General features: G+C 45.1%; 1 protein-coding gene across 25 annotated transcripts in view; it reads left to right on the top strand.

Annotated features, from left to right (window-relative positions):
• The window catches only part of DNM1 (dynamin 1), a 64802-nt gene that overhangs the window by 13232 nt on the left and 27177 nt on the right, over window positions 1-24393 (top strand). For 21 of the 25 annotated variants that reach the window (XR_011699450.1, XR_011699454.1, XR_011699452.1 and 18 more), the window contains exons 2-11: window positions 9153-9226; window positions 10313-10462; window positions 10832-11035; window positions 11546-11644; window positions 12319-12479; window positions 13558-13700; window positions 13781-13916; window positions 15026-15093; window positions 16112-16250; window positions 24285-24371. Coding sequence is in view for 17 of the 25 variants with exons in the window: in XM_071574041.1 (XP_071430142.1) it covers window positions 9153-9226; window positions 10313-10462; window positions 10832-11035; window positions 11546-11644; window positions 12319-12479; window positions 13558-13700; window positions 13781-13916; window positions 15026-15093; window positions 16112-16250; window positions 24285-24371 (1261 nt within the window). In the remaining 8 variants the exon portion in view is untranslated. Of the gene's footprint in view, window positions 1-9152; window positions 9227-10312; window positions 10463-10831; window positions 11036-11545; window positions 11645-12318; window positions 12480-13557; window positions 13701-13780; window positions 13917-15025; window positions 15094-16111; window positions 16251-19480; window positions 19620-24284; window positions 24372-24393 lie in introns of all 25 variants that reach the window. The other 4 variants (XM_071574039.1, XM_071574038.1, XM_071574033.1 and 1 more) reach the window with 1 other exon arrangement.

The raw sequence follows: 24393 nt of genomic DNA, 5'->3' as shown, positions 1-24393 counted from the left end.
CGTCCTCACGTATTCTGGGCCAACCCATCTGCAGGGAGACAGCAGGGAGGGAGCTGGCAGATAAGTCAACCCTCAAAATGGAGGAGGGGAAGAATATTCCTGATTAATTCTCTCCCAACCGAGACGAACTGAAGGCAATGTCATTTTGGATGAGATGGTCGGGTTTGTGTGCTGGGAATACCTCGTGTTTCTCCTGCAAACTCTTGACCTATAGCTGTGGACACTTGCTTAAAACCTCTCAGCCACAGCAGCTTGGGGCTGCTGCCCAGCAGTGAGGGATGCAGGAGCTTTGTGGGCATCAAACTGATTTGTTTCTATGGAAACAGTAGATTTCACCATGTTTTAGGGAAGCAGGAGGGGAATTATCCCTCTGGGCCTGGTTCTGGCGCTCAGATTGGATTGGCTGCTGCACAGCAATTGTAGAGCAGCAGCCCATGAAGGGATTATCTATCTAGTCACTGATCACAATTAGGGAGAGAAGCGCGTGGGTCCAAATCTGCAGGGGGTGACACAGGGCATGGTCATCGTGTGCCAGGATTCCCAGGGTCACAGCCCTCCATGGCACTGAAAACCAAGGACTTCAACCTTGGTTGCTCACAGGCAGAGAGGAGGGGCAGCATTACAGTGCAGGCAGCTGGGACTGGGTCCTGCCCGGGCTCCTCAGTTGGGATGACTGAGGGCATGGACTGTGTTTGTGCCTCAGCACACCTTCTAGGCAAGAGCTGAGAACTGTTTGTGGTGTCTACAGGGTCTGGGAGGAGCAGAGATCTTTCAGACAGGTCTCAAGTGTGTTTTCTGATGGAACTACTCCATGTCCTGTTAGGTGTAGTGCTTTTAGAAAGTTCCAGCACTTGAAGTCCTGTGACTGGGGGTGATGATTTTGAAAACTTTTTTTCTAACATGGAAGTGAACCTTGTGAAACCAGAGAAGGGATCAAAGCATGAGTATAAACCTTGAAGAGGTTCAAATAAGACCAGTTCTTACTAAAGCCCATCTATTCCTACTGGTCTGTAGTACCAAGTTTGTTAAAATGGGCCCAGTGCCCTTGTGCAAGATCCCAGTGCTGGTTCTTCAGGAGGGACTGAGCAACTTCTCTGTATTTCAGACTCTCAGGTCCTAAAGGCATTTACCTATCTCTAATGGAGATAAATTCTATTTGATGAGCTGCTGTCTCCCCTTAGTGTATGAAGGGACTGTCATACATGTTATGTAAACCAAGTTAGGGATGGAGGGCAGCTCTAGCAGAAATTCTTGCTTTGTGCTTTGTAGTGCAGCCACTGAGTTGATTGGATGGGATAATCCTGGTTATGGATTTGCAGGGGTGCATCAGAAGAATGCAGCAATATCTCTGCCTTACTCTCGGGTCATCTAAAAATATATATATATATAGTAGAGTTAGAAAGTCAGGCCAGATCTTCCTGTAAGGTCTACCAAGCATAAAGCTGGGGTGTGCTGGCTGCCTTGGATTTGCTGGAGTCACACAGCAACAGAAATGCCTGGGGCAAACTCTTGGCTGTGCCAGTTCACTCTGTAGGCCCCCAGGCCTTTGACTAAAAGTGCAAGAACGTTTGTGACCTCCTTGGATGTCTCTTGCCCTGTGGAAGCAGCACAGCCATGAAGGCTCTTCAGTTGTGCATCTGATGAAGTTGTGCACAAAGACTCTGGAGCAGCCATGACTTGGCAGAATGCACACAACTGTCTTCCAGGCTTTGATGGACCCTGAAGCTGCTGGAGTGTGAAACAAAATCAACCCAAAGGATTCAAATCAAAACAAACAATAGAAAAACTTCTTATCTTATTCCGCTGCTTCCAGAGACCTGCACAGAGGCACATGCAGGAGAGGGGCTGGGATGCAGAGGAAGAAGATGTGGAAGGAGTGAATGAGAGAGGCAGTGACTGCCACTGCTCCTGGGAACCCTCTGTGCAGTCAGAGATAAGGCAGAAATGCAGAATTTAGTGCACTCTGGGAGGGATGGGGGAGAACTGTTTTGAAGGAGGCATTAACTGCTGTGTGCTTTCCTTTTGGCTTTAGCAGTGCCTGTGAAGGTGCTGCAGGCTGAAATCTGGGCATGGCCACTGCGGCTGAAGTGTCAGTGATGTGAGAGAACATTGCCCAGGGTGTCCCCTCTCCAGTTGTCTGAGCCACCTCAACACACACTTGGCTCAACAAATGTGTTCTGAGCAGGGAAAACACTTTTTTCATTAGTGCTTTGGATGCTCAAGGCATGTGGATATTTCCAGAGACCCACAGTGGCACGTGAATTTGACAGTGCCTTTCAGCAACAAAAGGTTTTGTCCTGTTCTGTAGGAAAGATCTCTGCTTTACCAAAAATCGCCAAGACAACAGTACTAGAGACTGTCACCTGTGTATCTGGATCAGTGGCCAGAATTGTGCTGTGTCCCAGGAGGAGAAGACAAGCCCTGTGGCTGAGATGGAAGCTCATTCAGCTGCTGTCTCTCCATGGCACATCATTTAGCCCCAAATGTCAGTGAAACAAACCTCACCATTATGCCTGTTCACGAGGAACTGGATTTGACTGGCCAAACTTACTGTGTAGGCTTTCAAACAGCCAGGCATGCAGCTTTCTATGGAGGTGGGTTCTCTTGGAGGGGGCAGTCTCCTGAAAGGTTTCTTGTCTTTTCAGCACAGCCTGTGGTGTGGGGTCATTATGGTTTTTGAAATGTTGTGATTTGCAATAATTGTGGCTTTATTTAGTTCATGTGTTAACTCTGTGAACACACTGCACTTTTCTTACTTTGAATAAGGTGAGAGCACAGTGTGGGGGAAAAGATGCAGAAGAGCTTCAGAACACCACACATCCTGGTCAGTGGTAAAAGGGACACAGGAAACAAAACAAAGACAATTCTTGTGAGAATCATTATGTCACTTCTGGAGCAGGATGTGTATAATGTATGTAATACAATCTATTTCTACACTTAGTTATTTCAGTGAATTGGCATGGTTGCTGTCCTGTCATGTTGAAGACCTCAGTGCCTCAATCTGCATCAAGCTTTGGACAGAACACCCTTTGCTTGCTGGGGCCCTGTGCTGGTCCTGGTTGCAACACTGTGCAGAGGAATAGAAGAACTCAAGGCAGATGGGAACTGTAAAGTCGCTTTCTCATTCATTCTCTATCCTCTCTTGCTTTCAAATGATCCAGTAGGATGCTCTAAGTGGGTCCATCTTACACCAGCTCCTGTGTTTTTGCTTGCTTGGGCAGCACCTCTAGGTTTGTAAGATGGTCCTCGGGAGCTCACCTTATAAACAGCAAACTCCCAGACTTGGGTCTGCTCAGCCCTTTTTGTTACTGACACTGGGAAAAAGTGACCAGGTGTGAAGGGGCTGTTTGAGGGCCAGAACTATTTAATAAAGGAATTGTTAGTGTTCCAAGCCAAAACAATAGTGTTAACCTCTCTTTGCACTATTGTAAGTAGGAACTCAAGGTACAAGGCTAACATGTATGTTATGATGACACTCATGAGCTATTGCCTGTCTTTATTTTTCACAATTGTTTTCTTGAATAATGAATCACTGTGCACAATAATATTGCCAGTATACTGGAAAGGGGTGTACTTACAATAGATCTTTATTTCTATATGTATCCATTGTGTGACCAGTACCAATTACACCCTAAACAATCTTATACCAAGTGTTTATGGAAGTGCTGTCTCTCACTGTGGGTCAGGAGTGGGCATAGTTGTGCTGTGGGGATTGGCAGATAATAACACATATCCCCTGGCTTAAAGTTAGTTGAGTGCTACCTTTAAAGGAAAAAATCAGGGCTTAACTAGGAATGAGACTTACCATGTGATTGAGTCTGTACAACTGGTGTCCAAGTTCTCATGATGCAGCGTGAAAGGAATATGAAAGCTCAGGGCAGAGAAAAGCAGGTTGATGGATGTTTTTGTTCATAATGCACCTGCTTTTAGTGTTTGCTGTTCCTCTGGCCTGTCTGGCTTGTTTTGGTTGAGAAGCACTTAGGGAAGACTAGAGCTCACAGTTAGCAGGAAAGTCTGGCTCTGCAATGCAGTGCTCCTGTTAACCTGTTGGGTGGCAGAGGAAAGAACAGATTTGTCCTTGTTCTTGTCCCATGTCCGAGTTAGAGAATTGCTTACGAATGCACTTTCATGTCACTTGAATCAGACCAGGAAGGTGCCCCAAGGGCAGTTCCTGCATCAGGCTTCTTCTTTCTGGTGGAACTAGATGATGTCTGTTGTGAGGGAGCACTAGGAGCTGTATCCAAGAAGTGGGAATCTACTTCTGTTTCTGAGGTGTTTATTTTAGGAGTCAATATGATTAAGACTATGTATTTTTAGTGTGGTTGATGTGTCACACAGGTGTCAGCCTGTGTTCCAAGGATTCATCTTCACGTGCTGAAGAATGTGTTTGAAAACATGAGTGTTGTGCTGTGAGATGAGGTGCTGTTCAGGGAAATACATGAGCTGCTTACACACTGCATGAAGATGTGGATTTTATCAATTGGTGCAATGATTGAAAGAGTTGTTTTCAAAGGTACCAATACCCTGAGATTGGATTGGGATCCTTGTAATGCATCCTGTCAGCATGAGCTAATGAGGAACTCTGGATCTGGATGTGTGTGAATGATGAATGATCAGCTGTAAGACTTGATAGATGAAGAGAGTTCAAAGCTTAACCAGGAGCAGGTCTGAACTGTGTAACCAGGCAGTAAAATCCATAGGGGCAGGATTGTATTTCTGATGGTATATTGGCACAGTGCTTTGTGCAGTTCTGATTGAATTGCTGTCCCTGGGCACCACCAGAACACAGGAAATTACACATACTGGAGTTAAAATACAAACAGCTGTGTGAAATTATGGAGAATGTGTGAATTTTAATTTTCTGAAACTAATATAATCCAAACTGGGGATTAAATTAAATGCCTGTGTAACAGTTACAGGAATCTGTAAGCCTTGGAGCATAAACCTAGAGCAGTGAGCTGTCACTTCTGGCAAGGCACGAAGGGGCAGACTGGCTCATGCCATCACAGCTCTTGTGTCTATCAGCTTTGAGAATGTATATTCCAGCAAAGTGGTGGACCAGACACAATATGTCCACAACTATCACTGAGATGCTGTAGGGCTTATTCTTCCTCCAGAGATCTCAGTATTCCTTGTTTAACAAGAAAACATCAGAAAGGGGTAACCAAGTCTTTGGTCCAGCAAACTGTGTGTGTTCCTTAGCAACAAACATGCCCCTGCTGCAGCAAACCAGCTCCTCTGAGTGTCTGCTTTTCATGGAGACAGTCACGTTTTCTTCAGTAAAGTATCAATGAATAAACACAAGAAACACACCTGAAAGTTTCAGTGTGTGCCTCTGTGGATAATCCCAAACTTTCCACATGGGCATCTGTCCTATTTTTTTTGATTGCATGTGTCTTTGCTTCCCTTTCCATGCAGTATGTGTTGAATGACACAAGCAGTTTGTCTCCTTTGTTTTATGGATAGTCTGGGAGAAGTGCCTTTGCTCGATGATACCTTTGACTTCTAATCCTTTGTGTGCAAGTCATTCAATGAATCTGAAACTCATTTATAGAGCAAATGTGCTTTTTCTGTCACTAGTTACACCTTGTTGTTCTGTAGAATTCCAGGTTACCTAAAGCAGGGAGGCTTTTCGTGTATAGTGCCTCCTTTAATTAAACAAACAAACAAAACAACAGAGCCATTGGGGAAACCCCAATTCCCAGTACCTTGATTATAAATTAATTGTTGCACGACACCAAGATTGCCTTAATATGTTTCCAACACGTTTAGATTTTGTTTCAGTGTTGCTCTACACTAACTACTAGGTTGTTTCTCATCTCTTCAATATTTTTTATTACTGTGTTACTAATGCAGCTTTCAGCCCAAATCTGCCCTTTAATGCAGCTCTGCATACGAAAATAGAAATAAGACTGGAAGGGATGATGTGATTGGGTTCCCCCTGGGGTAGCTGGGTGAGAACATGTGTAAGCACTTCAGAAGTGAGCAATGCAAAATATAACAATAAGTGCCTTTTCAGGTCACTTCCCTGCCTGAACTCCTGCAACCTGAGAGGTGTCCTTGTTTCTTTTTCTTGTCTTGGTTTGGAAGAGAACATCTATCACTGATCAGACCGAGAGTTTACCTACTCAGTCGCTTCTCTCTGACAGTTGTTGATAAAAGAGGAGTGTGAAATATGTATAAATGTCTTCCAATAACTGATGCTTTGGGAAATGTAGTTTATCTGAGCCTAATTTTCCAACTGTATGAAATGCTTGGAATTCCATTGCTAGAACCCATACCTCAATATCTTGATAGGGAATTTTGAGTCAACAGCTAAGGAAGATATAAGCAAATTAAGTATTTATATTCCCTGAAAACATCTTCTCTGTCTGTTTTAGCTGCTTCTTTCTGTATTTTCTAGCTGAAGCCTACCCAGAAGTGGCACAGTGTGGTATTCCTGCTTGAAAGCACAGGAAATCAAATGCTGTCATGCACTTCTGTGTGTTACAAACAAAACAACAGAAAAAGGAATTTCCAGTTCTTATGATACAAAGTGAGGGAGGAAAAGAGGGGGTTGGTGCCCTCAGTCTGGGCAGCCCATTCCAATGCCTGAGCACTCTCTCTGCAAAGAATTTTTTTCTGATCTCCAACTTCAATTTCCCCTGTCAGAGCTTGAGCCCATCGTGCCCCCTTGTCCTATTGCTGAGTGCCTGGGGCACTTGGGGCTGCTCTTTCTGGAGCAATCTCTGTGTGTGTAGATCTTCCCCAGGCTGTGCTGGGCACGCTGTGTGTGCCACACGTGCCCTGTGGCTGCACTTTGTTTGCAGAGGCAGTTTGTGGTCCCTGCAGGAGGGCAGCCAGGGCTCTGCGCTCTGCCTTCTGCTTGGAGCCCAGCCAGCTCCTCATGGAATTCACTAATCCATGTTTTTAGTTTCTATGATTTGAATGGCTTAGCTGGGGCAAGTGGAAGGAGGAGTTTTTTCAAGAGGCTATAAAGAGAAAGGAAGTAAAGAAGAATAGGCAATAACATGGATGCAGTGGGGTGATGCTGCATCAGTTGTAGGTTTTTTTAGTAAAGCTTTTTGCCTGAAACTCCTCATAGGAGTCAAGTGCAGGAAGGCCTAAAAGTTGAACTGCATGTGCCTCCCAATAGTCTGTGTGTAACAACACACATTCACTTGCTGTTTATCGAGATCAGATGGCACAGTTTCACTCAGAACTAAAGCAGCATTAAGATTGTTGATTTAAGCTACTGAATTTGGCTTATGGATTTGTTGTCTTGTCTTCTATGAGCACTTTAACTTGGAATAGCCTGGGAGCTGCTTCACTTAACACAATAAATTGAATCTTTCTTATAATGCTGGAATCCAGATGTTATGTGGGTTTTCCATCTACCTTTGTCCTGAAATTTTTTCCCTTAGTAGCTCAAATGAGGAGACCAGAAAAATTGGGGCTTTGGCTGAAGCAGAAAGATTCAGGAACAGATGGAGTGCAGCATGAATGGAATCTTGCTTCCCAGAGACCTCAGGCTTGTAAATGCAAGGGGTCCTTTTCCTGCAGTAAAGCAGGATTTGATACTGCAAGTTGGAGACAACACCCAGAGCACTGTCTCTGTGTGCTGGAAGGGGTATCTGTAGTAATGGGGTTCCTTTTTCTCAGGTACAAGTTCAAAACAAGTCAGTGCAGCTCAGATGGATTTGTTATGCTAAAAATTGATGCCAGGGTAGAACTTTTCCACATATTGACCACAGACATGTATAGGAATGGAGCTGAGACAGCAGAAAGCTGATAGAATGATGCAGTGCCTCAAAGATTCCAGGGTTAATCCTGCTGGAATGGAAAAACTAGAACTGTATTATTTGAAAAACAAATGAAAGACAATCCCCAGTTAACTCTTTATACTTCTGTAAAATCTAAAATGATGAGAGTGGGTTACAGCTTATTTTAACTGAGAGAGTTGTAGCAGAGGTTCCATTACTCCAGACTTAGTAATTTAAAGGAGATGGTTTTATTTGAGATGTTACAGATTGTAGGTACCTCCTTACACTCCCTTCACAGGAAGGGATTAATATTATCAATTCATTCTGACTTCCCCACAGATGGAGAAGTGTATTTATAGCTGAGGAAAGGGAAATACAGATAAGTAGAACTTGCATAGGATCATATAGGAAATCAGTGGCCAAACCAGGAGCTGAGACAGACCTTGGCTGGTGTGTTAAAACAAAAGCTCATTTCTCATCCTCATGGACTTGGTCAATGTTAAGTTTATGCAGGGCTAAGAGGAAGACCTCAAAGTGGAAAGCCCTGGATTTCTCATTCAGCAGAGTCAATAGTAACTCCTGAATTAGCAAAATTATTCCTTGCCACAGCTATGAAGGGAGGGAGGATCGTGTGCCAGAATCCCAGCAGTGTGGGCAGGGCTTCTTTTAACAGAGAAAACTAAACTCATGCTGTAGCAAACATGTTTTGGAGTGACTGGGGAAAAGGGAAAAGCAAAGGAGAACTGGTGGGCTGTGGCTGCTAAGTCAGCATTTGGAGAAGGATATTGAAAAGCTGCTTTCCTTTGAAATTATTGGAAGTACACAAAACTTCAGGATTCTTGTGAATGTTGAAGAAAACTGTTGCTTTTGCAGTGGTAATATTTACATCTTGAGTGGCCATAGCCAGGAGAAACCCTGGCTGGAGATGAGCCTTTGGCTGCTGGTTGTTCTGAATTGTGTCATGTGGTGTTTGCTCCCTGGGACAATGTGGTGTCTTCTCACCCCCAGGCAGGGTGTGAGGGATTTTGTTGTGGTGTGGGTAGCTGTTTTTTGTCAAAAGGAGGCACACTGTTTTTCAGGCTCTGCTTCAGCTTCTCTTTCTGATAAAACAGATTTTTTTTCCAAAGTAGAGACAGCTGTATTAAACAGGCTTGTTAGTTAACTTGGAACTTCAGCTGAAGGAGCTGAGCTGTCACAGGACTGGAGTGGCTGTGCTGTGAGTATAAACTTCTTCAGAACAAGCTCTTACCCTTCTCAAGGAGAAACACTTGGGTTTTAGTACCTTAAACTTTTCTGTGCCCAGGGCTGAGTCTGCCTCTTAGAATCCATATATGCTTATAGAAGCAGAAAAGCTGTAAAAAGGGAAGGAAACAATCACTCACTCATCCAAAACTTCCTGTTCCATTTCAGGGACTTTCTGCCACGTGGATCTGGCATCGTCACCAGGCGCCCACTGGTCCTGCAGCTCGTAAACTCCAGCACAGGTATGTGAGCTCCCTCCCTGTGTGCCCACCTGGATTGTTGGCTTGGGAGGGGTCTTATCTCAGCACTGGCACTGCTCAGTGTGGAGAAAAGAATTTTCCCCAGTAAAAATGACCTGCAGCTGTGTTTCCTGTTTCACATCTGATGCATTAAGTGTTCAGAAGCAGAATACTTTTTAGGGTTTTTTTTTTGTTTAATTTATTAGTCAAGGCTCCATTTGTACCTATATCACAATTTTCCTCTGTCTGCGCGGCTGTGACTCAGGAGAGGGTAAGACCTAAGGGCCAGATGACCCTGCTGATAATGTACTGCAGTAAAGGGGTGAGATAAGGTGCTGAAAACCACTGTGAGAACACTGGAATCTGCAGAAGAAAGGCTACAGAATTCTGTGCCTGATCTTTCAGGCAGTTCACTGGTTTTGCTACTTACTTGCAGGATATTTTAATTACCATTCCCCTTAAGTTATGATAAGATCTCATCCAGGAGATGGCAAGTGAATGTTTCAAGGTTCTCTTCCCCTGCTTGATAGATCAGGTTCACCTGACAAGAATCTTATCTACAGTAAGGAGACAATTTGACTTTCAGGAGGTTTTTCAATTGGATCAGAGGCTTCTGGGTTTGGTTAACCTGCTCAAAGACTGACACAAAATACCAACCACGAACCAATTTAAAATATGTCAAGATTTTATTTTTTAATCTCAAGACTTTGAGTCTGCTCTCAATACATAGTGAGACTTATTTACCCCAGCACTTAAATACAGAACTAGTCTGAGTTCTCCTGAGTACTGAGGTACCTCCCAGTGTAGCTGGGAAGTCACGACTGGTTCAGGCAGGTGCATGAGAGGTTTAATTAGTATCAGCAGGGAAGGTCTTGGATTATTACCTGAATGAAGACATGAGGAAGCCACCTCTGCTGCAACACAAGCTGGGTTGTGAAGATGTTGGGCTCAAATAAATTAACTCAGAGACTCCATCCCTTCAACTGTGTTTTATTGTATTTTGCTTTGGGACGTGATGGTTTCATTACACTTTTGAGTGTTCCTCTGATTTCAGTGACTATTTCTGACTCTCTGCTTCTATTTAAATAGAATATGGTGAGTTCCTACACTGCAAAGGGAAGAAATTCACTGATTTTGAGGAGGTCCGTTTGGAGATTGAGGCTGAAACGGATCGTGTTACTGGCTCCAACAAAGGGATTTCCCCTGTGCCCATCAATCTCAGAGTCTACTCTCCCCATGGTGAGTCCTAATGCAGTGGAACCAACTTTTCTGGCTCTCCAGTCTGTCAGGAACTCAGAAAACTGAAAAAGTGTCACCCCTTCCCTTTCAGTGTAGCCTGTGTGGAAGGACTTTGAGGGCACAGTTTCCCTGATCCGTGTGAAAACAAGTGATTTAAAGGGAAGGGTGTTGAGGTTATTGGCAGTCACACCAGTAACAAGTAGCAACCAGCTCTTACTAAGCAGTAACAAAAAGAAACTAGAAAGCTTCGTGTGTGCATCTCTTGTGCCTGTTCTGTATTTGGGACACTAAAGCTGCAGATGGTACGTAAAGACCAGAACATTCCTACTTTAATACTCCATTATTCCATCTCCTCTTTCCTATGTCCAGTCCTGAACCTGACTTTGGTGGATCTGCCAGGTATGACAAAAGTCCCCGTGGGGGATCAGCCCCCTGACATCGAGTTCCAGATCCGGGACATGCTCATGCAGTTTGTCACCAAAGAGAACTGCCTCATCCTGGCAGTGTCCCCAGCCAACTCTGATCTGGCCAATTCTGATGCCCTGAAGATCGCAAAGGAGGTGGATCCTCAAGGTAAATATCTTAATTTAGCCTGACATTACTGCACAGTGGCCTGAGTTTTCCTGTTGCCTTTTAGTTGGGATTAGCCCAGTAGCTGTGGACTGTTGTCTTGGGTTGTATCTTTACCAACAAACATTCTTCTGAGAGGTATTACTGAGTGTTAACAGTTGCTGTAATAGATTTTGTTACTTCACTTTTCTTCCTTTGTCTGAGCCCCATTTCTGAAGAGTTGAAGGATTTTCATTCATTTAGTCATCTCCTTTTTGCCTGGAGAAGAGTAAGGAAATGAGCACTAAAATCCCTCTCTGCTGTGTCATAGTGTGTGCATTCATGGGGATATAACTGAGAAATCAGCTCAATATTTGTTTTGCTCTTGTGGCCTCTTGGATGTGATGGGAACTGTAGTGTTTGAGTTTAAGAGCCCTTGAGTAGCCAAGTTGGGCAATCTGTAAGCTGTGTGAAGAGAGGAAAATACTACACGAGTTGTTGGCTTGAACAAGTATATTTGTGTTTTTTCCATAGGCCAACGCACCATTGGGGTCATCACTAAGCTGGATCTTATGGATGAAGGAACTGATGCAAGAGATGTATTAGAAAACAAATTGCTTCCACTCCGTAGAGGTATTTTTCCTCATGCTTTGTCCATGATCTCCTTCCTCTGTTTTCCCTGTGTGAGGTGTCCTGGCCTCATCTTCTTCCTCCAGAGCATCCCCTTCATATAATAGCTGACACAACTTGTGGTTAAACCACCTCTGTTCCAAGCTGGAACTGAGAAGAGTTGGGGAACAGGCATCTGTCATGGCATTAACAGGAACATTTTGGGTATTCAGCCCTTGTTTGTAGTCCTAGTTGAATTGTAGCCTTATGCTCTTTTCTTTGCTGTTTTCTTCTTTTAATAAGGCAAGCAGCAAAAATAGGTCTCCTGTCTAAAAGATTCCCCTCCCTGTCACAATAAATAGATGAAATAATTCTGGCCTCCAGTACCTGCTGTGTATAGCCATGGCAAAGTACCTAAGGACTCTTACTGAGGAGTCTGAAATGAATGAGATTAGGGTGTGCTTTGTGTTTGGAGAACAGTAATAAACAAGCTAATTCTCTGTTCCACACTCATTTCTGTCCTGCATACCAAAATATCAGAACCTGGGCCATTCAGGGTCAATTCTAATTTTAACTCTTCCAACTGTCACTAATAATGTTACCAGTAGAATCTCCTTTTTGCAGTGAGTGACTTCCTTCTCAGTGTGATTTACATCCTCATCCTTGCAACCACCTGACCTCTGACCCCTCTCTTGCAGGTTACATTGGTGTAGTCAACAGAAGTCAGAAGGACATAGATGGCAAGAAGGACATTCAGGCAGCTCTGGCTGCAGAGAGGAAGTTTTTTCTCTCCCACCCAGCCTACAGACACATGGCTGATCGCATGGGAACCCCCTTCCTGCAGAAAGTGCTCAACCAGGTACTGTCCACTGTTAAGAGCTGCTGCCCATGGTGTCTCTGGCTGTCCTGGCCATTGGGGCTCTTCCTAGATGGAAGAATACAGGAGAAGCTAAGACTTGTGGTCAGCAAACTGATAATAGTTTAAATTGTTTTGCTGCAGTGAGCCTTGTGAAAATGGGTGAACTCTTCCTCCTCTGTGTCATGAAAGGTGTTTTGGTGCCAAATCCCATGGAGTGTGCCTTGACTTCTTTAACATTGATGCAGCAAAAGCAGTGGGGACAATGATGGAGCCTGCACACCAAAGGCAGAGCAGTGCTCTGTACTCTTAGTGACACTGGTACAAAGTCAGTAGTTGGTTCATGGTATTTACACTGTCAAAGTCTTCCTGGTTAAGTTAAAAGATACCCTCTAAATTTCAGGTGGTCTCTGTGCCTAACAGTAAACTGCAAACATTGATTTAAATGTGATACTGGTAGTCATTTTCCCACCTATTGGGACTGCCTTCTCTTCTGTCTCAGGCAGTAGCAACTTACTGTTACTTCCATCTAGAAATACTCCCTTGAGTGAAGAATTACTTTCTCTTTTTTTTCTCCTTATTGAAATATTAATCTTTAAACTAGAGTTTTCCACAGCTATGCCTTGTGGAAACCCTCTTATTAGAACCTTATCGTGGTTCTGGCTCCTCCCGCCTTGCCTTGTCATCCTGTTGAAAAGGAGCTTTACCATCACTTGAGTGTCAGTGGTGTGCTAATCTAAAGACAGAATACACTGTACACTGGTGTGAATAGCAAATGCTAATACTTTTATTGAAGTTTATGCTTTGGTTTGAGTTAGGAGACTTGTGTGATTTGGAGTTTTGTACCAGACTAGAAGGTAAACTAAAGGTCAGGAATAGAGGTGTGCAATAGGCAGGAGCTGGGGGGGTGGTACACCCTCAGCTTGTAACTGGTATCTGTCCTGGGGCAGACCTTTTATTAGAACCATCAGAAGAACTGAACATAAAGAGGAAATTCCTCTTTATTTTGTAGTGTGGAGGTAGAAAACTCTTCCCAGCAACTACCTAGAGGCTTACTGTAATTTTAAACCTTCTTGTGCAGCAATTGACCAACCACATCCGTGACACCCTGCCAGGGCTGCGGAACAAGCTCCAGAGCCAGCTGCTCTCCATCGAGAAGGAGGTGGAGGAGTACAAGAACTTTCGCCCTGACGACCCTGCTCGCAAGACCAAAGCTCTGCTCCAGTGAGTGGCCTCTGCTGCCTGTCCCTCTCCATGGACTATTCAGCCATGGCTTCTGCTTCATGTTCTTGGATTTCTTTCAGGATGGTCCAGCAGTTTGCTGTGGACTTTGAGAAACGCATTGAAGGCTCTGGAGACCAAATTGATACCTATGAGCTGTCGGGTGGAGCGAGGATCAACCGCATCTTCCATGAGCGTTTCCCCTTTGAGCTGGTGAAGGTACTGCTTCCCTGTGCTGCTGTGTGCCTGTTGTCTGTTACCTCTTCTGCCTGTCTCCTTGCTCATCTTGTTACCTTTTTTTCATTATTTGACTTCCCCTTCAACTACTTTGTTTCATGGTTTTTCCTTTTATGACCTTTTTTACTTGTTTATCTCCATTATTGGGACCTTCCCATAGTACTGACCTTTCCCTCTGTTGCTGGGACAGAACTTAACTTTCTCTGAGATAAATGACAGTATTTCTTTGGCTTAATTCCTAAGTACTAAATTAAGTGTGCAAAATCACTTTAACACAGGGAGTAGTTAGCAATGATTGAATGCCCCTGCAGATAATGTTGTATCAAAGCTTCTGTGACTGAATTTCACCTGGTGCTGAAATTTGTACTTTCTTGATCCTGAGCATCAGATTAGACCTAATAGATATCCAAGAAGTAGGAAAAAGAATGTTGGTATACCTGGGATGACTTCTGTCTGTCCCAGATCAAAGGCATAGAGGTGGGAACAATGTAGAAACTGTTCTACTGTCCAACAGTGGAAGAGGATTTTTATTGAATGATGGTTTTCGTGAATGACAAAGTACATCAACCTTATCAGAAGGGGTATTGAAAATCTTTTTTAATGTCATTTGTAACAGACTTGAGAGTCAGATCCTTTCTGCTTCAGGATTTTCTGCATTCTGCTTCTTTTTTTTTCACATTTGAATAAGATGAGACCATTTAAATGAAATACAAGAGCCTGCCTTGTATTAGACTTACAATTCACACACAAAAATGTATTATCCATTTGTGGTGCTCACTGAAAAAAACAGCTGCCAGGATCTTGGGAGGCAAAACAGTTTGTTTTAGAAAGCCATCTAGCACTTCAGTCCTATTGCTTTGTCTCAAAGAAGCTCCTTGAGAGCAGCTGGGACTTGGCATCTGTAAGTGCAGGCCCTTGGCTGTTCATGTATCCAAGATGTCCTGCAGTGGCGGCAGAAGCTTTGTGGCTGGACTCTTGGGCTGATATCTCATTTGTCCTGTGATAGTGCTGGCATGGGACCTCTTCTCTGTGTCCTGGGGCAATGCAAATAAGTGTTGAGCAGTTTCTGATAACGTTCTCTCTCGGTGCAGATGGAGTTTGATGAGAAGGAGCTGCGGCGGGAGATCAGCTACGCCATCAAGAACATCCATGGCATCAGGCACGTATCACACACTAGGCAGACCTTTGGCTGCAAAGCCTTGTAAATACCTCTAGATCTTCCAGATGGAGTTGGAGACTTCAGAGGTACGGTAGGTCAGCCAAAGGGGAGGGGTAACCTCCTTGGACCACTCCAGTGGCTTGAATCTGGGAGTAGGGAAAAACATCCAAATCAGTTTGCTTTCTCTTCCCATGTGAGAGTCACAGAAACATCAAAGGTAAAAGCCTGGGTGACCTGACATTTTTTCCATCCTTCTTGGGCCTTGACATATGAAAGGGTAGAAAGAGGGATGCAAACCCCTACCTACTTCATTTAGTTAAAACTGAACTGTTGATTTGCACACCAACCAACAGTTAGTTGTTCAAAATGGGCGTTGGTGCTGAGCACCTCCTCCCCTAGAGATCTGAGGGAACATTGGGGTTCCCATCACCGGGATCCCACTGGCCCCAGGACATAGTTAGCAGAGAGGTTGGTGTGTTCCCCTTAGTGATGGTGAGTTGTCAGAAAGCACCACCCTGGGACCTGAGTTGTGCAGCTCAAGGGAAGTGAGCAGGGCCTGGTGCCCGTCAGAGCCCTTCCTGCACACTGGGATGTGAACAAACAGATTTAGGTTTAGTTTCATTCCTTTCTCTGGCTCAGTCAACAGCTGAGTTTGATAAAGGGTGTCAAGTGTGTTAGTGTCCTACCCATTAGGAAAATGTCCCAGAGAAGGCCTCCTATTTGCTGCACAACTCTGAGCTCAAATACACTGGAGGGGTCAGCCCATGGTGCCCTGGCCATGACTGTCCAGCTAAGATCCATTCTGCCCTCAGTACCTCCTTTCCTGGGCAGTCCCACGCATCCCTCACTTTCAGTGAACTGCAGTCAGGGCTTTCCAGGGGACATGGCATTCCCTGGCCCTGTGTCCTGGGTTTTAGTGGTGGCTGTGCCTGCTCCAAGACGTGTGTGTAACTCTGTGACATTCTCCTTGCCCCTTTCCCCTCTCCTGCCTTGTCTTGTCCCCACCCTGGGTGTTTAGAACCGGTCTCTTCACACCTGACATGGCCTTTGAGACCATTGTGAAAAAGCAGGTGAAGAAGATTAAAGAGCCTTGCCTGAAATGCGTGGACATGGTCATGTCGGAGTTAATCAATACTGTTAGACAGTGCACCAAGAAGGTAACCAGAGGCAGCATGATGGAGTTGGCACCTTCCACCCGCTCGCTGGCTGCGGCGCAGCATCGTGACCTGGGCAGGGACTTGCCTGCAGCCACACTTGGTGTTTAACCACCTCCTCAGCATGACTAGACCTGAGCAGTACCAGCCTGGAGCGATCCAGCCAACAAGCCAAACAGGAAGGAAAATGCTCTAGGACGTGCAATGTGGCCCTGCTCCCTGAATCTTTTAGGTCTGAAGGGTGCTGGAGGTACACTGGCCATCCCTTTGTCTATGATGTGACTCCTGGTTCCTTCAAAAACCAAGGGTATTTCTAGATGGCTGTGTTTGTCTTTAAATTGATTATCTGGGTTCATTTTCCAAGTGGGAAACTGGGATTTAAATTTTGTCCCCTCTGTTCTTGTGGAATTTAGAGGGTTAATCCCAGAGTAGCCCTTGGTGCTGTTCAGAGGGTGTATGGGACTAAAATTTAGAGGTTACAACACATAGAGCTGTGAGCTCCGTATCCTGTGGTGTTTGGCTTGGTTTCTGGCTGGTTTGGTCCATATCCTGTTCTGGAAGAGCAGCACATGGTTGAGAAGAAGCAAGTTGGGAATGTTCATCAACTTCTGGCCTCCTCCTGCTCTCTTTGAGAGTCAGTGGTTCAGGCTTTGCCCTTTGGGATCCATCCTGGTATTTGTTGGGGTTGAGAGAGGGAAGCTGCCTTGATTCTGCCCTTTGAATGTGGCAGCTTTGGTTCCTGAGGTCGGGTTTGAAAGGCAGCAAGATAAGATGACTTGTGCCATTCTTCTCAGCCATGGCTTGCTGCTTCAGGCAGGGCTGGGTGCTGGTGAAAAGGCACCCCAGTTAGGATGGTGGTGTGGGCACTGGAGACTGGAATCGCCACTGGCTTTTCAGGTGCAGGTAAATGGGCACTGCAGGAGGTGTCTGGAGAGTCTGACACCCTCTGAAAGGGTGGGGACAGGTGCCCAAGTGGTGATAGAAATGCCTGGTCCTTAGGGCCAAGAGCCTCTGGAGAAGGGCTCAGGCATGCAGGCACATGCTTTGCCTCCCAGGACAGACTGGGAGAGCAAAGTGGATGCAGGGAGAGATTGCTCAGGTTTCTAGAGTGCTGGAGGAGCTTCCTTTTTCTGTCCTGCTGTCCTCTCTTGGGGTGTGTGACTGTGGGAAGCACCCAGAAAGTTGCCATTAGAGCCTGTCGACAGGTAAGCACAGGCCCTCGGGCTGCCAAGTATCCAGAGTCACCTGCTAACTGGATCAGAAGGGCCCTCCTTTTTTATGCCCTCTGAAGCTTCTTTTGATTTGTTCTCCATCCATCAGTTGCTATTTAAAAACCTCCCATTCATTATTTCATTTTGCATCCTTTCCTCCATTTTCTAATTCTTTCTTCATTGTTTCTTTTTATTTCCTCTTTTATGGACAGTTTTATAATAAACCATCTGTTCTGACAGCAGCAGGTTTGTCAAGTGATCAGGTGGTGGGTACAGCAGGGTGGAAAATAAACAGAGAGACCACAGGAATGGAAATACCACAGATTGAGGAATAAAGGATTCCATTTTAGTTTGGATCCCACTGCTGAGGTGCTGGTGGTTGACTTCAGCGCTGGTTGCGTTGTGTGCTCTTTAGTAGCTATGGTTACAATTTTGCATCTGAAGAAACAAATTATTGTCCTTCAGGTCTTACTCAGGTACTGGAAGAGGCTAATTTTTTATGTATTTCTTCTATGCTGGGCCCTGTGAAGTCTGGTGGGGGAAACAGTATATCTTGAGCTTAGCTGGGCAAACTGGATTAGTAGGAAACTGCTGCTGAGTCAGAGGATGTGAACTCCAGAAATGCCCTTGCTTTGCTCAAAATGGGCATTGTTGGCACCTTGAGAGAAGTTTTTGGCTATGGGTGAAGCCAAATCCTGTAACATTCCAACTCTTTGCTGCTTAAAAAGGCAGAGTGGTTGTGCATCCCATAATATGTGTTTAAGAGTGATTTAATACTGGTGTTGCTTGGGGACTTGCAGGTGTTTCCCACAGAGATGTGAAAGATGAGGTGAAAGGGTAAATACCTGATTTACATGAGGTGGTGGTTTATTTATAGCTATCCCAGGATTTATTGTTCGCTGCAGGCACCCCAGGTGTGACTGTTAACTGTACCTTTGGAAAAGCAGCATCCCCTTCCCATGCCAAGGGGATGTTGTTCCTTCAAGGTGCTGGCAAAGCAGTAATGGCCCATGGTAAAACAAATGACTCAGACTGTGTAACAAAGAGCATCCTGATAGAAGCTCTGAAGTGTTAAGTGCTGAACATTTTTTTGGGGTGCTGTAGCCTTGAGTTGGATTGATCTTGGCCATATTTTATCAACTTCAGTTTCTGTGGACTTTCTGCTCTTCCTCAGTGGAGCCATTGAGAACACAGGCCACTTAATGTTAGTGGAAATTGATAGTTCCTTGTAAAGCTCCACAGGCCTGTGTTGGGTCTGATGCAACAGGTTACTATTTATTCTGCTGGGGCAGAATGGATGCTTTGTGCAGCTATGGATGGCCTGTAGCAAGTTTGCTTTTTCTAAACACTGGATACATCTGTTTTTACTGAGGAGGTTGATGTTGCAGGGAAGGTGAGATGAAATGAGCTCTGTAAGTGGAGCAGTTTGCCCAAATCCCTGAAACTGAGAGGCATCTGTTCAGTTCTGCCAAAACAAGATACAAGTGACCCTTGCAGATCTTAGTCTGACTCCTATTCAAGCTTCCTGCAGCTGGAATAAGGAAAACTTGAAGGGGAGATAACTGTGGTGGGAAGGAAAGGGAAATAAGATACAGAGATAAAGGGAAATGAGACATGAGCCTCTAGGAAGAGAGGCAGTGGCTCACTGTGACATGCAGCTTTGTGTTAAAATCCGAAGAAGCTTTCCTTCAGGAAGAGATCACTTGATCCCTGGGGGTTCCATCCATTCATCTTGCTCTTGACAGCTCACCATTTCACTGGCCCAGCTGCTCCTACCCCATTCCCCTTTGCCACTTCCATTTGCCTGTAGACTCTCCTGATACTTGGCAGTGCACAGGCCCCATAGCAATGCTCACCTGGTTCAATAAACTAATGGAATGAACCAAAATCTCACTTCTCATTTTGCCTTGTGTTTTCTCTCTTTCCCCTTTTCCTTCCTTCTTTCTTCTTCCTTCCTTGCTCTTTCTCTGCTTTGCTTTCTTCTTCCTCGTTGCTTCCTCCCACCCTTCCCCTGCCATGCAGAACGGGTCTCTTCACGCCTGACCTCGCTTTTGAAGCCATAGTGAAAAAGCAGGTGCAGAAGTTGAAGGAGCCAAGTCTGAAGTGTGTGGATATGGTAGTGAGTGAGCTCACATCCACCATCAGAAAGTGTAGCGAAAAGGTAAAGAAACAAAAACATCAAAGAAAGGTCAATGCCCCCCCACCGCCCCGTGCTTTCCACACACTTCCACGCTGGTTCTCCACACACACCCACACCCACCAGGAGCTCCAGCAAATCTAGAGAGAGAAAAGTTGCATGTAAAGGAGAGCAGCAACCTGCAGGTACAGGAGCAGTTTAAAGGCAGGCCAAGAGAAGGGGTGACAGCTGATGGTCCCTTTAGCTGAGACGTGAGCTGGGATCCAGTGCAATACTCCAGCATATCCTTTACCTCTGTCTGGCTCAGAGACATTCACCTCAGTGTGGATCAAACCCTCTGCAAGACCTGTCTGCTGTGCCACTGCCTGCACATTTGGAACTTCTTACTTGTTAGTTCTATGACCCCCTTAAGTCCCCAGGTACCCTAGAAGAGGTTAAAAACCCAGAAAAAGGCCTCCCATCCCCACAGCATGAGTGGTCTGCAGAGCAATGTAGAGCAGCAGCATCGTCTACAAAACAGCTGATTAAAAGTTTGAGGTGCAAAATGTTCTGCAAGAGACATTCAGAATCCCAAAAGGCTGTGAGAAAAGCTTTTCCAGGCATTACACCCTCTGCATCATTCTCCTGCTGATCTCTCGCTCCATGGACTACGCTCAGTGGGAAGTAGTGTGATGCTTTTCCTTGTGTGCTGTGAACTGCAGGAGGTGAAGCCTGAGGGCAGCAGCAGGTGGAGAGTGACAGGGAAGGTGTCAAATACCACTTGGAGGCTGGGGCAGGAGTGGCTTTGCTTCCCAGGCTGGTTCCCTCCAGGAGAGGGCACCACATGCCTCCTTAAAAAAAAAAGCAGATGTGGCAATTGGTGTTAAATTGACCAGTGAGGGCCCAGAAACATGAAACGTGTCTGTGGTGCAACAGAAGTATGTTCTGGAAGCTGAGTTGGAAAGGACTGTTTCGTGGATTATTTTAGGACTTCAAAATTACAATTTACTTCTTCAGGGTTACAGCCAGACTCACCAACATACAGCCCTAAAATGGAAAGGAAGGGAAGTTAAGAACTGATATGACTTCAGAGTGAAGGCAAGAGCTGAGCTGATAAGGTCTGGCTCACTTAGGAATGCAGAGCTCATCACCACCTCTGTGAGGAGACATCTTTGACATGTCCCAAGCTCTGCCCGGTCTATTTGTTGGGGAGTCCTGCTGTTGCCAGATTGTGGGGGCTGATGTGGTGAGGCAGAGTAATTCCTTTCCAGCCTGTTTCTCACGTGGATTTTTTTATTTTGATGGGTTTGATCACTTGCACTGTGTTCTGTATCTGACTGGTGATGTCTGCTCTGGGTGGGGAGACAGAAGGATGATGAAAACCCCAAGAAGTGTTGAATTCCATTTTCTCTGTTAGACCATGTCACAGAGTGGCTGGATACCCACTTGCTCTGTGGATTTTAATCCATGCTGTGATGGAGGGACCCTGTGAGGATGTTCCAAGGTGATGCAGCCTGGGTAATCCTGTAAGGAAGGTGACAGCAGCAGTGGCATTGCAGGAGACTAATGGCTGTAATAAAAGCTGGAGAGGCCAGGGGGGCAGATGTTAGAGATGTAAAATAACTGCCTGAGTGAAAATATTTAGCAATAGTACTAGATAGAAAAGGAAGATTTTTAGTAATGCTTAAAGTCAAATGTCTGCATGTAGTGAGAAGGTTAATCTTGCCTGTACCTCCCTCTGAAAGAGTAGAGAGTCACTGCCATAGGCCACTTTAGGAGAACAGCCGGACTGAGACGGGCTCTGATGGCATAAGGTGGTAACTGCCCAGGGACATCAGTTAATTTGCAATATTTATTTTGCATGTTATAGCTCTAACTGCTTGACATGGACAAGAGCATGTGCTATTAGGGGGAGCATCTGGAAAAGGCTACTTTAGGACTGATGCTAATTGTAAGGTAATACCCAGCCTGCTGTGTTGTGGACTGATGCTGCTTTTCAGATGACAAAAATATTTAAACTCACCAGAAGTCCTGCAAGGCTTCTTGGAAAGGAAGGCTGCCTGGGCTAACACCTCTTGAATTAGCTTACCAGTCCTGTAGCCTTGGTTTGTTGCTGTCCTGAACTGTTGTGTGTTATTGTTTGTTCTCTCACAATTATTTCATTTCACCCCAGATGGTGAAGAAATCATTGTATGTGCAGTTGATAAAGCTGTATAGATGAAATAATATGAGGGTATCAATAGACACAGAACCCATGTGTTTGCAGAAGTACAGCTTCCCTGTATGAAAAGTTGACCATTTTTTGACTATTAGACAAAGCTGAGGGCTGAAGAAGACAGCTATTGACAGCCATTCTCTGACTGGCCTGATCCTGAGCTTCCTCCTGTTGGTTAAGTGGAGAATGGCTCCAAAAACAACAGGAAACTGGTGTAAACATGAAGGCCCTTATTTAGGAGGATAATGTTCTAGGCAGTGGATTTCCAAAAGCAGAAACCTTCTGTGCCAGACTGCACTGCAGCATCTCCCAAGTACAGGAAGGTCTTCCAAGTCGGCATCCCTTCAGCTGAAGGTTGATCTCTGGTGTGCTGGCAAGGACTCCTGGAGACTGCAAGGAGGGGAACTAAGGAACATTGGGACAAATTGGTTTTTAAAGAGGACTGTAAGCTTGTATTTTGATGGAACAGGCAAATGCAGCTAAAACAGGGTCAAAACCCCACTTGAGCTGGGACGTGGTCCCAAACTGACAGACTTTACCCCTCGAAGGGTCGTCTGCTCTCCTGTCTTTCAGAGTCATGGCATTTCTGGGTGCTGTTTGTCCTGCTGGTGATAACTCCTTGCCACTCTATACCCTATTGCATGTTCCCTGGTGGTGTGATATCCTGTGGCTTGTTTATCCTCTTTCCTTGCCCACCTTTGCTGCTCCTGTGCATGCTTGGGGTTGGAAGCTCCTGCATGGACATTGATGCTGTCAATTTATTTTTGCATAAGAGTGTTGCTGGATGACCTGGGATCTGAATAAACCACAACTTGTTTGGCACTTTGTGTGCATTTGTATTGGTTGGGAGTGGGGTGGGGGGGAGAGGTTTGATGTGTTTTTTGTTTGACTGTGTTTTTTTTTAATTTGAAGCAAAGAAGCTGAGACTTGCTTAAGTTTTCCAACTTCCTGTTTTTCTGTTTGACATAACTTGCCCATCTGTCCTTTGCCAGCCCCCCAAAGGAAACAGGAAGATTTCCCTGTCTGTCTCTAAAGCAACCAGCTGCCTTAACCATAAAGATCATGGATAACACTCAGTTTGTACTTTAAGATGAGGGGGTGGTGGGGAACACTAATTCCACTTGTTTTTTCCTGCCTCTGTGGCATTCAAAACAAACCACATATTTAAAAATAGGCAGTGTCAAATCTTGTCCAGTTTTCAGTTCTAGGCTATTGCAATTTCCTTGACTGGAAGGGAGCTGAAAGGGTTTGAGAGTATGTTTAGTCAGATGTTAGGAATATCGGTGGTGGTTATGTGGGTCTGGATTCCAGTAGTGATGCTGCACATTTTGAGGCTGCTCCTTCCTCTGTTATAATTAGTTATATATACAAAACAAAGGGGAAAACCAGTGGAAGGTCTCGTAAATTGGATGAACAAACCAAATGCAAATGAGTTTTATTTTTTTCTGTTATACACCTTCTTGAGTAGATGTAAAAGACTGATATTGGGAAATAGTATATGACATAATTAAATTGAAGATAATATTTAAAAATGGGGGAAGTTATTTCATAGGAGATAGGTGAAGTAGGGAAGAAAAGGCTGCATCCTGGAGTGGAGGATTAATTTCATTTGACTGTGTTGAGACAGTTACTGCTGTGGAAATCACTAGAAGGTTGTGAATCCAGGCAAGAAAGGAGATGCTGTGAAACCCAGAGAGCTTTGAAGGTGCTGATTCTAGAGATGTTGCTCATGTATTGTCTCTGTAGATGATGTTCTTTTGAACCACAGCTAGTAAAGTCCTTCTGCTTCTCTGTCTGGGCAGGAAAGGATTCCCTCCTCAGTAATGTGGCAACCAGTGTGGTGTAGGTGCAATGTGAGCAGAGACCTGAGCTGTGTAATGCTGCCCCAGCATAGGTGGAGAGCAGGTAGAGGCAGCTGGATGCCCAGAGCATGGTGTTTATTTGAGACATGTACCCCTGAGCTGCTCAGATCCTGTCTCTGCTTGCAGGTGTCGGAGTGAGCCAGATGTTTTCACTCAGTGCCTCAGCAAATAGGGGTTGAAATCCACTTCACTTCCCAGGTAGACTTCCCATAGAATTCAGCAGGTTGTAGCAACAGGCCACTCACCTTCTTAGCTCACTCTAGTGAGTTGCTGAACATCCAGAGAAACTATTCACTGCAATAGGAAGAACCCAACAAGGAAGGAGCAGTGCATTGATTTCTGGGGTTTGCCAGGAGCCTCATGCCAGGAACAATGTGGTTGATTTTATGTCGAGGCAGAAAGGTTGCTGCAAGAGTGAAAAGGGATTTTCTCTGATGCCCAGAACAAGCAGAAATGAGCTTTGACCCCAACAGACCTCCAGGAACTTGGAAAAACCTGTCTGCAAGTCCAGCTTTCTAGAACTTCCCTCGAGAGTACCTGGTAGCAGGGGGTGTGTGCATGTGTACGTGTGGGGGGCTGCTGCCCCCTTTGTGCCTCCCTTTCCCATGTGCACGTGTTTTCTCTCTCCTACAGCTCAGCCAATACCCTCATCTGCGTGAGGAGATGGAGAGGATTGTCACCACTCACATCCGTGAGAGAGAAGGCAGGACCAAGGACCAGGTGGGCATCAGAGTGTGTGTGA

The sequence above is a fragment of the Pithys albifrons genome, chromosome 20 (genome assembly GCF_047495875.1).
Source record: "Pithys albifrons albifrons isolate INPA30051 chromosome 20, PitAlb_v1, whole genome shotgun sequence".
In the NCBI taxonomy this organism is placed as follows: Eukaryota; Metazoa; Chordata; class Aves; order Passeriformes; family Thamnophilidae; genus Pithys; species Pithys albifrons.
This window is presented reverse-complemented; position numbering and strand designations above follow the sequence as displayed.